This window comes from Indicator indicator, chromosome 12, assembly GCF_027791375.1.
Source record: "Indicator indicator isolate 239-I01 chromosome 12, UM_Iind_1.1, whole genome shotgun sequence".
NCBI classification, from domain to species: Eukaryota; Metazoa; Chordata; class Aves; order Piciformes; family Indicatoridae; genus Indicator; species Indicator indicator.
In genome coordinates this window covers 23,341,766-23,355,819 of record NC_072021.1, presented here as the reverse complement: position 1 = coordinate 23,355,819, position 14,054 = coordinate 23,341,766, and the positions used below count along the sequence as shown (strand labels likewise).

The 14,054-nt window shown below is 44.9% G+C and overlaps 1 protein-coding gene across 1 annotated transcript; it reads right to left on the bottom strand.

The window, feature by feature from the left end:
• Window positions 1-7,373: 7,373 nt before the first annotated feature.
• On the bottom strand, window positions 7,374-13,138 carry PSCA (prostate stem cell antigen). Its single transcript, XM_054385605.1, has 3 exons — window positions 13,081-13,138; window positions 10,318-10,422; window positions 7,374-7,600 (listed from the first exon to the last, which is right to left on the bottom strand). Exons 1-3 carry the CDS (start codon window positions 13,130-13,132, stop codon window positions 7,389-7,391), a joined length of 369 nt encoding a protein of 122 aa, XP_054241580.1. The 5' UTR covers window positions 13,133-13,138; the 3' UTR covers window positions 7,374-7,388.
• Between the last annotated feature and the right edge of the window lie 916 nt (window positions 13,139-14,054).

Here is a 14,054-nt window from a genome sequence, read left to right as displayed (position 1 = left end):
GACAGAAGCATGGAAGCAAATGATTCCATGTAATTTCTGCGATGCAGGAGTGTCCACTGTTTGTTTTTTTTTTTTATATCATGGTGAATCACCAGAGTGGTGAGGATAAGAAATATACCTTGAAGTATCTACAGAGTGTTGTGGATTTTCTTCCTGTGTATTTCTACTCCACCCTTTACATTTCAGAGTTCTTCGTGGAAAGTATGGTGAAATGTGTACAGGAAAACAGCCAGGACATCTAGATGGGATGGGATGGATTGGAATGGAATGGAATGGAATGGAATGGAATGGAATGGAATGGAATGGAATGGAGTAACATAGGAAGAGAAAGAAGAGGAGAGAAGAGAGAAGAGAAGAGAAGAGAAGAGAAGAGAAGAGAAGAGAAGAGAAGAGAAGAGAAGAGAAGAGAAGAGAAGAGAAGAGAAGAGAAGAGAAGAGAAGAGAAGAGAAGAGAAGATGAAGAGGAGGATTTGAGTTCTCACTTAGAAGGGACCTACAACCATCATCTAGTCCAGCTGCCTGACCACTTCAGAGTTGACCAAAAATTAAAGCATGTTCTTAAGGGCAAACACTTCTTAAACACTGACAGACTTGGGACATCGACCATCTCTCTTGGAAGCCTGTTCCAGTGTTTGACCACCCTCTCATTAAAGAAATGCTTCCTAAAGCTCAGCCTACGCCTCCCTTGTTGCAGATGTGACCCATTCCCATGTGTCCTATCACTAGATCCCAGGGAGAAGAGCCCCCAGGCTAAACAACTCCAAGGAGCCTTTCCTTCTGTCAGAGATGTTTCCAACCCCTCAGAATCTTCATGGTCCTTCACTGGACTGTCTTCAGTAGTTCCCTGTCTCTCTTCAACTGGGGAGCCCAGAACTGGATCCAGTATTCCAGATATGGCTTCCCTAGGGCAGAGTAGAGAGAAAGGAGAACCTTCCTCAACTTGCTGGTCACACTCTTCTTCATGCACCCCACGAGACCATTGGCCTTCTTGGTCACAAGGGCACACTGAGCAAGGGTTGTCCTCAAACAGAGGGGATTGGACGTGGCACTTGGTGCCATGGTTTAGATAGTCATGAGGTTTAGGGTGACAGGTTGGACTCGATGATCTTTGAGGTCTCTTCCAGCCTTCTTGAAATAAATAAAAATAAATAAAAAATAAATAAACTTTCAGAGCACATTGTATAAGGGATGTCCTCAAACTTCCAGAGCTGGGAATTTGGCATGATTTTCCATTCACCTGGTGAGTCCCCCAGCTCTCTGGGAGGAATAGATTTTGTTTGTTGGGTGTTTCTTCCTGCCAGGATTGTTCTATTTCATTGCCTTTGTGTCTGCTGTTCAGATCATCACTTCAAGTTTGCAAAGTGGCTCATGTAGCACTCCAGACTGTAGCTGGCTTCAGAGTCCTGGCTTCCCATGAACACTGCAAGATCATCAGTAGATCTCTGTGGCAAAGGCAAACACTTTTTTCCCCCCATCCTCCTGGGTGAAGGATGAGGAGAAGCAGGATAGAACTTCTGCATCTGAAGAGCACCTTGTAGCAGAATATTTGCTGCTAAACCAGTAAGGAAGAGAAATGAATTGCATGAGATTATGAAGGGCGGGGAAATGGCTTTCTTTCATGGGTATGAAAACTGTTATGAAATGTTCAGTCATTTCACCACAAGGCAATGGGAGCTGGGCCAAAAGAAGTGCCTGCACATGAGCACCACACTCATGGCACAGGGTAGCCAGTCTCTGCCTTTAGGACATGCAGGAGAGAGCAGAGAAGGCTGTTTTCTTCATAATTTTCAGTTTTCATGTTTAAACTCAGAACAAACAAAATTCTTATGTCAGGTTTACCCTTCATATGTTTCTCTAAAGCTCATTTGACATGTAGAAGAACAGTTTGGGTCAGAAGCTGACAGACCTCAGGCTGTTTAGTCTGGAAAAGAGACGACTGAGAGGAGATCTTATTAATGTTTATAAACATCTGAAGGGTAGGTGCCAAGAAGAAGGGGCCAGTCCCTTTTCAATGCTGCTATGTGATAGGACAAGGGACAACAGATCCAAACTGGAACACAGGAAGTTCCACCTCAACAAGAAGGAAAACTTCTTTACTTGTAGGGCTGATTGTGCTCTGGAAGAGGCTGCCCAGTCTTGGAGTCTCCTTCTCTAGAGACTTTCAAAACCTGCTTGGGTTCCTGTGACCTGCTTTAGTAGGCTGTTGGACTGGATGCTCTCCAGAGGTCCTTACTGTCTCCTACCATTCTATAATTCTGTGATTCAATGAAAGCATCACCAGGGCAGCCATGGGTGCAGCACCTGTTTCATGAGGAGTCCTGTGATTTAGCTCAGAAAGACACTAGTAGGGCTCAAGGGAAGGTCAGAAATGATCTAGTGATGGCTTTTTCTGCCATACAGAGTTTTCAGGTGGCAGGATGGGACTGAGGGTTAGTCAAGGTGGCATGGGACCATCTTTTATAGAATCATAGAATGGTCTGGGCAGAAGGCACTTCCAGAGGTCATCTAGTCCATCCCCCCTGCAGTCAGCAGGGCCATCCCCAACAGGACCAGGCTTGTCTTCACACACCTTGTCTACTCAACGTGGCTAGTACAATTACTTTGGGGTTGATCTGCAATCAAAGGGCAGGTCTTTGGATTGTTTTTAGTGACTACCCAGTAGCTTAGCAGCTGGCAGAGCAGAGCTTACTGCAGGTTCTCTCTGTGGTTTGTTTGGTCCACAAAAAGCCTCGTTGCACAACAGCAGGTGTGTAACTCAGGGCAGGAATGTGGCTGTGCAGGGTGGGTTGGTAGTGGTAATCCTTCTCCAGCTCTGTTATGTTCACTGGCTATTCAAGCTTATTTTTAGCCTAAGTCTCTCTTCTGGCCCCATTAAAGTCACTATCTGAGCATCTTTCCATGTACTGGCCCTGATAACATCTGTACAAGGCAGAGGTATGGAGATGCTGCATAATTTGCCTCAGGACATGAAAGAAATGTGGAGTACAGCAAGGAGATGCTGGTCCTTAGGTGCCAGCTCATCTGACCTCTCCACCCCAGAGCCTTTCTCCAGTGCTATCAAATCTTTTTAACGAATTCCCAGAGATTGTGTAGAACTCAGGTGACCCTGGGGACATTTTTCCTACCAGGTACAGGTACTGGCTGTAACTTGTACAGTGATAGAATCATTAAGGTTGAAAAAGACCTCCAAGATCCTCAAGTCCAACTGTCAACCCAACACCACGATGAGCACTAAACCATGTCCCAAAGTGCCATATCTACACATTTTTTGAACCCCTCCAGGGATGGTGAATCCACCACCAGCCTGTTCCAATGCCTGACCACTCTTCCAGTAAAGGCATTTATCCTCGTGTCCAACAGAAACTTCCCCTGGTGCAGCTTGAGGCCATTTCCTCTTGTCCTATCACCAGTTGCATGAGAGAAGAGACCAACACTAACCTGGCTCCAACCAGGTAGTTGTAAGGAGGAAGATAGTCTCCCTTCAACCTTCTTTTCTCCAGATTAAAACATCCCAGCTCCCTCAATCACTCAGCTTCTACTGGACTGTAAGAAATAATGAACATCCTGGTACCTACCCACAGAGATAATGGACACTAGGCTAATACTACCAGAAGTAAATCCAACAACATAACAATAATGTAAACCACAATTTTCTTTTCCTCTGAAGCTATGTCTGCAATGTTTCCTACCCCAAGTCATATTGGAGTAATTACTTCAGACCAATGTTGCTTTACTTTTTCCTTTTGTAAGAAGTAATCTCACTGGAGAACTGTGGACATCTAACCCACAATGCAGCCTTTGGAAAAGTGCAGCTGCTGCCCTTGAAAAGAAGAAACTGACCATTTTATTGTCCACGTATTTATTATTTAAATAAATGAGCCTCAGTTTGATCCTGGAGAAAGAGAAATCTCTTCCATGCAAGATAGATTGAGTCATTTAAAGAGCTTCTCTTCAACTGTAGGCCTTTTGATAAGTGTGGAAAAGGTAGCAGAAGAGCTGATAAAGCCTCTCAGCCAAAAATGCCAAGAAGCAACTTGTTTGGGCATAAAAAAATAGCCTTGTTTTTCAAATAAATGTTATGTTTGTTTGTCACCAGCAAGGTGACTCCTAAGGTGACTCTTACACGTTTTTCTCAGCATCCAGAGAATAAATCAACCTTCAGCCAGGGCTTGCCTACTAGCTTGATGCCAGATCTTCTGCACCAACAGAAAATGCTGCTGGCAGAAGATGCAGAGCAGAGCAGGAGGGACTAAGTGCTGTTTGTGTTTGTTGTTAGGTGGTTGCAAGGCAGGAGGAGAATCCAGACTTTCTGCCAATGTGGGGTTGCAGTACTTGGGAAAACAGCCATCTTCCTGGTCCTGCCCTGGCCCAGCCCAAGTTCTGACCCATGGTGCAGTAATTTATCTGCCCCAATTTGCCACCTCTTAATCCTTCCCAGAATTTAGAGGGTTGTTTTGGAGGTGACCTGAATGGAGAATGTGGTTTTGTGTTACTGCAAGTGCCAAGCATCCATCAAGCAGCAGTGAGTTCCACCAGTTAGTCTCACATCATGTCCACAGGGCCTTCCTGCCCTGCTCTTTACTATGTCTGTCCCAGTCATGGTCCAGTTGCATCTTCTCAAAACTGTCTAATCCCCAGCACCTCTTCACTGCATGCAAAACCTTCAGATATATCCACAGAGAGGATGTATCTTCAGATATATCCAGAGAAGAGTCATGCAGTGCTTGGTCATGGACTCCTTCCACAAGTGTACAGAGAAGAACCTGGGAGGAGAAGTTGTTCCTTCAGCTTGTGAGGATCTAGACATCAGGTTTCAGCACCAGGGTATGAGAAAGTCCTTACCTGGCACCAGTAAGAAACTCCTAAACATGGTGCTCCAGCAAGGAAGTGTCATTGCCACATGGGACAAATATGCCAGAACACAGGTAAAGTGCTCACATCCATGCTAAGGGCTTCTGACACCAGAATTCTCAGAGCTGAATGTGTTTGATCTCTCCAGAGTATATCTGGTGGCTTTGGTGCTGGTTAGCATGTTTTGGCCATTTCCATATGGAAGAAACACCCAGTGTCCAGAAAAGACCATTGTAGTCAGATTGAGAAAGATCATTGGATGTAGACCTGCCTGACTGCCTGAGAATTGCTTCAGAAAGTGGGCACAGGGCAGTGGCATGTTGGGGACCTTCTTCACAGGGTCACAGAATGGCTTGAGCTGGAAAGGACCTTAAAGATATCTAGTTCCAACACCTCTGCCATGGACAGGGCAACCTCCCACTAGACCAGGTTGCTCAAAGCCTCATCCAGCCTGGTCTTAAACACTTCCAGAGATGAGGAGGCCAAAACTTCTCTGGGCAACCCATTCTAGTGTCTCCTCCCAGTAAAGAACTTCTTCCTAATGTCCCATCTAAAGCTACCTGCTCTAGTTTAAAAACCTTCCCCCTCATCCTGTCACCACAGGCCCTTATAAATAGTCCCTCTCCAGCTTTCCTGTGGGCCCCTTTCAGGTACTAGAAGGCAGCAATAAGATCTCCCCAGAGCCTTCTCCTCTCCAGACTGAACAGCCACAAGTCTTTCAGCCTGCCGTCATAAGACAGGTGATCCAGTTTGCTTCTTACAGTGCAAGATGAGTCGATGGACTGGAGAGGGCATGGAGCTGGCCACCCATGACAAAAGCAACCTGGCTGGGAGATGAACACCTGAATGAGCCACATTTTCAGTGACTAAGACCTAGAAGGTTCCCAAAAGGTAGAATAAATCACCCTGCATGTCCCATATCCTGCCTCTGCCAATAGCCAGACATGACTCATGAGGAGGGTGGTTCATTCTGGATTTCCCTTCAGGGGAAACCCCTTCCATGCTTCCTGCAATTAGAAGCTTGTTAATGTCTTGAATTTCAAAGGTTTATGTATTTTCCTCTTTCACAACAGCAGACAGTGGCATTATCTTCTGATATCTCATTGACTTCGTCCAAAATTTGATGCTGGCCCTTGTCCCATGGCTGTGGATCATCCAGATGACTTATCTCTACCAGGTAAATGCATCTTTGTTATTTCAACCTGTGGCTCCACACATCTTTGCATCTCCAAGAGTTCTTAGAGTGTGAGAGAGGAAAATTGGGCTCTTGGCCAATCTCCCTCTTCTTTCAGTCCTTCACCCTCTGCTGGTGGACGACAAATTCACCATGAGCCAGCAATGTGCCCTTGTGTTCAAGAAAGCCAGTGGTCTACCAGAGTGCATGAAGAAGAGTGTAGCCAGAAGGTTGAGGGAGGTTATCCTCCCTCTCTACTCTGCACTAGTCAGGACACAGCTGGAGTCCTGGGTCCAGTTCTGGCTCCCCAGCTCAAGAGATACAGGGAACTACTGGAGAGAGTCCTGAGGCTATGAAGATGCTGAGGGACCTGCAGCATCTCTGTGAGGAGGAAAGGCTGAGAGCCCTGGGGCTGTTTAGCCTGGAGAAGAGCAGCCTGAGAGGGGATCTGATCAGTGCTCAGCAAGAGCTAAAGGGCATGGGACAAGAATTTTGGCCCAGACTCTTTTCAGTGGTGCCCAGTGACAGGAAAAGACACAACAAGCACAAAGTAGAATCCAGAAGGTTCTATCTGGGAGAAAATTCTTTTTTGTGAGGGTACCAGACTCCTGGATCAGGCTGCCGAGAGCGGCTGTGGTGTCTCCTTCTCTGGGGAGATTCCAAACCTACCTGGACGTGTTCCTGTGCAACCTGCCCTGGGTGACCCTGCTTTAGCAGGGAGATGGATTAGATGAGCCCCAGAGATCCCTTCCAAACCCCATATTTCTGTGATTTTGTAATACTCAGGGAAGTAAAATGGCTATTTTTTCACAGATGGCCAGTGGATAGTAACTTTTGATTATCAGCAGGTTATGGTCTGCATGACATCTCCTGATCTTGCACAACCTGTTCTGGGCACCACATCTTTGATATATATACAAATTTAGTGTATAAGGACAGTGGCTTATACAAAGTGTTGGCTCTCTTGCATGTGAATACACAGCCTTGGATTTGCATGTTTCCAATGAGGACAAAGCTTACTGGAAGCAGCACAGGAATGACTAAGGCTGTTGGCCAGATATGCAACACCTTGCAGTTGCTGGAGAAAGAAATACATGACTAAGTGATTAAAGGTCACACACTCATATTTAAATCACAAATAAGTATATTTTAGATGTTATGGAGATAGCCTGGGCACATTTTCTTATCTGGTGGCACTGCAGCAATACAACAACAGAAATTAAGAAGCTGTCATACAGCAAAGGTCAGCCATCAGCTCCAAGGATGCTGTGTACCCCCCACACCACACTGCTCCTGGATACAATTCTTGTCATAAGAGGATTGCTCCAAGACTTTGTGTGGTCATGGAAGTCCTCTTTTCTCCTCACAGTCTGCTGTTCAGGAAGGTCCAGAGCACACTGCCTGCTAGACCTGCTGCCAGCCCATAGCTGGACCTGACATTGCCTGCTGCATTGACGTTGCAGAGATTGCTGCTGCAGCAGGAGACATTCCTGTTGCCCACGCTGAAGTCCTGATAGTCTGCTGCACATGATGCATCACAGTCCTTGCTGATGACATTGAAGAGCCCTATGATCCCTGGAAGGAAAGCAGGACCATTACCACAAGGCAAACCAAGCCAAGCCTCATGCAACCTCACTGGGGTTGTTCAGCCTGGAGAAGACAAGGCTTCTGGGAGACCTTCTTGTGGCCTTCCAGTACTTAAAGAGGGCCTATAAGAAAGATGGATACAGGGCTTTTGGCATGGCCTGTTGTGGCAGGACAAGGGGTGATGTTTTTAGACTAAAAAAAGAGATGTTCAGGCTAGAGAGAAGGAAGAAATTTGTTATGATAAGGGAGGTGAAACGTTGGCCCAGGTTATCCTGGGAGGTGGTAGATGTCCTATCCTTGGAAACATTCCAAGTCAGATTGTTTAGGGCTCTGAGCATCCTACTCTAGTTGAAGATGTCCCTGATGACTGCAGGGGGGTTGTACTAGATGACCTTGAAAGATCCCTTCCAACCCAAACCATTCTGTGACTCTATGAACTGGAAAACAAGATGCTATCTCTGTCTGAGCTCACTTCTTGAAAACAAAAATGAGTTTTCAAACTGCTTCATGTTCTACTGTGGCAGGTTATATCCTGGGGGTGTCAGTTTGTCAGCAAGGAGGAAGGAAGAGTTTCAATCCCCAAGTGTTTGCTTAAGGCAGTGTAATCCACAGGAGAGTTCCCAGGTGTTTCTAAACCAGCATCAACTACAGAAATTTTAATCACGTAATTAATAATGCAAGTAACCATAAACACCACTGCTGAGGAGAACAAGAATGTGGGGAAATCTCTTCTCACACCCCACTCATTTTTGTTGCCTCTCAACATGGGATCTTCTCAATGCTTATCAATATCTAAAAGAGGGTGGGGCCAGTCTCTTGAGTGGTGCCCAGTGACAAGGGACAATGGGCACAAATGGTAACACAGGAACTTTCATCTAAACATAAGAAAGAACTTCTTTCCTGGGAGGGTGCTGGAGCCCTGGAGCTCCAGCCCAGATATTTTGCAGAGTCTCCTTCTCTGGAAAGATTCCAAACCTGCCTGGACATTGTGATCCTAGGCAACCTGCCCTGGGTGAGCCTGCATTAAGAGGGGAGTTGGACTAGATGATCCAACACCCACCCTGCTGGGATTATGAGATTATAACACCTAGGGAAGTTATGGAGCAAGATCTATTCCCATTTAACAGATGGCCACTGCTGGTTAGCAGTAGATTATGGTCTGCATGAGATCTCCTGATCTTGCACAATCTGTTCTGGGAACCACATCTTCACTATATGCTGACATAGTGGGGTGTGCAACGTGCATTTAAATGTGTGGCCATGGGTTTGCATGTTAACTGCAAAGACCATGCCTACTAGAGGCATTAAATTTACATCCTGACAGAGATGAGTCTGAACATGTCACTAACTGGGGATTTGTGCTCCAGGTCTAAGAGTAACTGAGATGTTGCCACAGACTGGGAAGTTGTTCTGTTGGGATTTTTTTGCCAGGCCTGGAGTGGAAGAATTAAATCATCATCTGCCAAAGGAGCTTACACACAGAGGGCTGCTTCAGAGCTGGCTGTAGGTGGACCTAGTTGAAAATCCATTGTTTTCCCTGAATTCATCTAAAGTCAGCTCTATCATTGTGTTCTTCTTCCAGCTTTGTGACTCAATTTCACCAGACTCTGATCCTCACATTTTAATTAATCTTCAAAATTATTTGAAACCATAACTTCAACTAAACAAATATTTTTAGGTGTTATTAGAGAAAAATAAATCTCTTATAGGAGGGGTTCAGAGAAGGGGAATGAAACTGGTGAAGGGTCTGGAGAAGAAGTCTCTTGAGGAGTGGATGAAGGCACTGGGGTTGTTTAGTCTGGAGAAAAGGAGGCTTGGAGGAGACTTTCCTGCACTCTACAGCTCTGTGAAAGGAAGTTGCAGGCAGATGAGTGTTGGTCTCTTTTCCCTAGTAGCAAATGATAGGACAAGAGGAAACTGTCTCAAGTTCTGCCAAGAGAGGTTTAGGTTGGATATTAAGAAAAATTTCTTTACTGAAAGAGTACTCAGTCATTGGAGCAGGCTGCCCAGTGAGATGGCAGACAGGGAGACATTAGGATAGACCAAATGACCTTAAGGTCTTTTCTAACCAGGCAATTCTGTGATTAGATAGTGGAGTCACTATCCCTGGAGGTGTTAAAAAACCTGTAGACATGGCACATTGGGATAGGGTTTAATGGCCATGGTGGTGTTGGGTTGAGAGTTTGACTCAATGATCTTAGAGGTCTTTTCCAACTGAAACAGTTCCATGATTTTATGACGCCAGTACTGTGCTGCTGAGAGACACTGGCAGGTGTTTACAATGTCCAGTGCAGCTACACCCTCCTGAGCTGCACTCAACCTTCATTCCAGGTACTGGCATTGTACTGGCCATACTTGCTCAGCTTTTATCCTCATTTATTGGCAAACACTAAGGGATTTATAGGGTACAGCATGTACCTGCCAGCGTGGGGAGAGGACCAGCACCACTACCAAGGGACCAGTTATCTGCCAAGGAATAAATATTTTTCTTCTGTCATTTCTATGTTACATAAATGTCATCTGAAAGCTTTTATATCACCTTTTCTCTCCAGTTACCTTCCCTCCCTGTTGCTCACTAAGCTTTGCTGGTCTACACCAGCTGGTGTATCTAGAATAAATGAGGTTGGCTCAGACAATCTGAGGCTGGGATAATGCTTGGCTCCAACATCTCAACTAAGACAATACTCATCCCCATTTATCCTTACTGATCACATCTGTCTTGCACATTTCATTGTTCTTGCATTCCTTTTCCACCTTACAGTTGGAGTTGCTGAGCTGTGACTTGCAGCTGTAGCATTTCAGTGACGAACCTGCAAGAGACCAAGAGGGGTTATAAGACAAATCTATCTGAAGCTCTCCAGGGAATGCAACTAAGTGCATTCTAGTGGGTCCTCAAAGGAAGACAGAAAGTATGCTATTGGGAAAACAATCTGTTTCCCATTTGTGGTGCAGAATATTTTGTACACCTGAAGTGAAAGTCAAGTTTTGCAGGTGTTGAAGATGTTTCAGTTGTAGTCAGTGCAATGAGGGAGAAAAAAAAAAAAACCCAGGTGGATAGCTAGTCTCATTGATCTTGATTTTCAAGTCTGATTTCATCAGTTAATGGGAAGTGCTTCCTAAATGTTTCTTCCTCTGCATATGGGATGCCTAACTCAGTTCCTGTCTGGAACAGGATATTTATGATATTCCTACCTCCTGAGCTGGGATGGATGAGCCCCTCACTACAAGAGGGATATTATGGTGCTGGAATGTGTCCAAAGGACAATGAAATAGGTGAAGGGTCTAAAGCACAAGTTTTAAAAGAAGGAGTTGAGGAAATTGGGATTGCTTATGGTCTGGAGCAAAGGAGGCTGAGGAGAGACCTTGCTCTCTATGACTACTGGAGGGTGTAGCAAGGTGGGTGTCCAAATAACATGTGCTAGGACAAGAGGAAGCAGCCTCAAGTTGCACCAGAGAAGGTTCGGGTGGGATATTAGGAATTCTCTGAAAAGCTTATCAATACCTGGAATAGATAACACAGGGAAGTGGTGAAGTCACCACCCCTGAAGGGATTCAAAAGCTGTGTAGATGTGGTGCTGAAGAACACGGTTTAGTGGGGGACCTGGCAGTGCTGGGTTCATGGTTCATGGACAAAATGATCTTAAAGGTCTCTTCCAACCAAAATAATTCTATGAAGTCCCCAGAAGGAGAGGTCAATATTATTTGTCTACCATTTTACCAGCTGGGCTCATGACCTTTAGCTGAGACATTGCCAGGGTTGGATGGAAAAGGGGAAGCCCAGAGGGAAGAGATAGTGAGGGAGGGATGGAACAATTTGCAAGGTGTCCTTCAACCCACTGAGTCAACTTGTGACATGTCCTCTCCATCACCATCTCTTAGAAAGCAAAGTGCAAGCACAGATTTCACCTCCTTCTGAAAACCGTATCAGCATGTGCTTCCACCCCCTGATGGACATTCCATTCCAGGGGGGCTGCAAGCCAGTGATGTTAACATCTGTAGTGCTGGTCTGTGCATCAAGCAAAGGCAGAACAAGCAGTGCAGCTTACAAGTGTCCAGCCCTGATGAAAAATAGTCTCTAGAGGAGGGAGTGAACAGAGCAATTACCTGTTCCCATTACCTTCTGGTGCCTCAGGACATCACTGGAGCCTTGCAAGTGTGAGGGTTGATGTATGGATAGATTTAGATTTAGATTTAGATATAGATATAGAGATATATGGATATATAGATGTAGGTATATGGATATATGGAGATACAGATATAGATATATGGATATATGGATATATAGATATAGATATAGGTATATGGATATATGGAGGTATAGATATAGTTGTATAGATATATGGATATAGGTATATGGATATATGATATATAGATATAGATATAGGTATATGGATATATAGATATATAGATATAGATATATGGAGATATGGAGATATAGATATAGATATATGGATATATGGAGATGTAGATATAGATATAGATATATGGAGATATGGAGATATAGATATAGGTATAGATATATATACAGTGACCCCATGACCACCAAGCTTCTGTGAATAGTCCATCAAGTCAAGACCCCAATGCCTGAAATACTCTTTTAGGACAGAGAAAAGCCCAGTTTAAACAGAAGTGTTATTCAGGTCAGGAATAAGATGTGATTCCAGACACTGGGTCTCCCTCTGTCCAAACCATCCTGGTATAAATGACTTTTGCAACCATATGGGGAAAGAGCCAAACCTCAGTTTGCCTGCAGTGCTCTTACATTTATCTGAGTTCTAATGTAATGAAAGTCCAATTTCAGAGCCCTCTGAGGGAAACTCTGAGGTAGAGGAGAATGTCTGGCTAGCATTGTCCAAGTCCCATCTCAGCCTATTCCTTGAGCTGATTGAAAAATGTTTCTGCTTTTATCTGCTACTTCCGTTCTTTGGGAAAAGGGACAAACTGGTTTAAAGCCATTTCTTTTCCCCACAGTGAGGCTAGGAAAAAACTGTCAGCATCCAAATCTCACCCAGCCAGTTCATAAAAATAACATACCATGACCTTCTCCCTTTTTCTGTCCCATTAAAATTCTGCAGCAGCAGAGACCATGCTTGAAATGATGAGTCAGAAAACAAGTTGGGGCTAAACTCACTTTGGCAGAAATGTTGTGGGTTTGAAAACCCTGGAAGAAGAAAAATCATCTTCCCACCCCACATAAACCACCCTCCCACATACATAAATATATGGCCTTCCTTAAATAACTTTGACTTCTATTAAATGGAGTTTTACACAGGATTTCTCTTTCTTGGAAGCTGCTGTGCTCAGCACTAGGATCACAATATCAGCACTTTTTCCATGCAACACCCAGGCATGGGTTGACAACTGTGTCAACATTTCTTCCCTCACTGCCAAATCCCATCACAAGTCTTTTTCTCCTAACTGAAGCTCTGCTGAAGGTGATGCAGGACAGATTGTCCATGTTGTCTTACCTGAGTCCAAGCACAGGACTGCTCCCAGCAGGAGGACAAGGAAAGCCTTCATTTTGGGATAGCCTTTCTTGTGCTGAATGTGGGTTGTTTCCTCCTGGGATAGTTTATATACTGTGGAAAGCAGCAATTGGGCATGCCCAGAAGGTTACCTTGTGGAGGCACCTGAGCAAGGCTGCTCGTTGGACCAAGGGAGGGTTTGGTTTGTGGTGGTGATATTTGCATTAGGTGCCTCTCCTTTGTCACTGTGACTCTTGGAGCCACCAGCAGCTCCTCTCCACCGCTACGCCCTCAACTTTCCTCCTACCCTTGGGCCAAGTGTTCACACAAGTGGAAAAACACCCAAATTCTTTCAGAACAAGGCTGGCCTTATGCATTTTCTCAGAGCCAAGGAGGCTGAGAACAAGGCTCTCCACCCTCATTACCCTCCTGAGTGGAGTTATTGTGTTCAGATCAAGGATAAAATGTTCTTTTAAGAAAGACCTCCAGCTATTTATCTGCATGTATGAGTGTGTCTGTGACACTCGTGGCATGTGGTGGCAAGGTATGTGGGCAGTGTGTCAGCCTCTTGCAGGTGTCCAAGTGCTCAGGTCCTTATTTCTATGTAGTGCCTGGAGTCCAGGAGAAGACAATGGCCAATTCAGATTTCAAGATTTTGTCCACATGCCCTTATTTCTATGTGTTGTCTGGAGTCAAGGAGAAGACAAAAGCCAATTTAGATGTTTTGTTTGGTTGGTCAGTTGGTAATGTGTGTTGAAAGCAAAGAGGCTTTGTGATGGCTTTGTTTGGCATCATCTGCCACGTCTGCTCTGTGGCATGCTTCTTTTTGCTGGCCAGCCTCTCTGTCTAGCATAGGCTGGATACGGTTTTGACCTGTGAACTCGTCAGTGTGTACTGCAAACAATTCAGGCTTGTGGAAAAAATGCCACTTCTCAACAGAGAGGAGAGTCAGTTCAGCTACATTCCAAACTGAAGTG

What these genes read in the sequence shown, in the direction of transcription:
- PSCA (XM_054385605.1), bottom strand. Translation starts at nt 13,132, where the DNA reads ATGAAGGCTTTCCTTGTCCTCCTGCTGGGAGCAGTCCTGTGCTTGGAC. An exon ending in AGTCCTGTGCTTGGACTCAG is followed by an intron (nt 10,423 to 13,080) that starts GTAAGACAACAT and finishes GGTCTCTTGCAG; the next exon opens with GTTCGTCACTGAAATGCTAC. An exon ending in GTGCAAGACAGATGTGATCA is followed by an intron (nt 7,601 to 10,317) that starts GTAAGGATAAAT and finishes CTTTCCTTCCAG; the next exon opens with GGATCATAGGGCTCTTCAAT.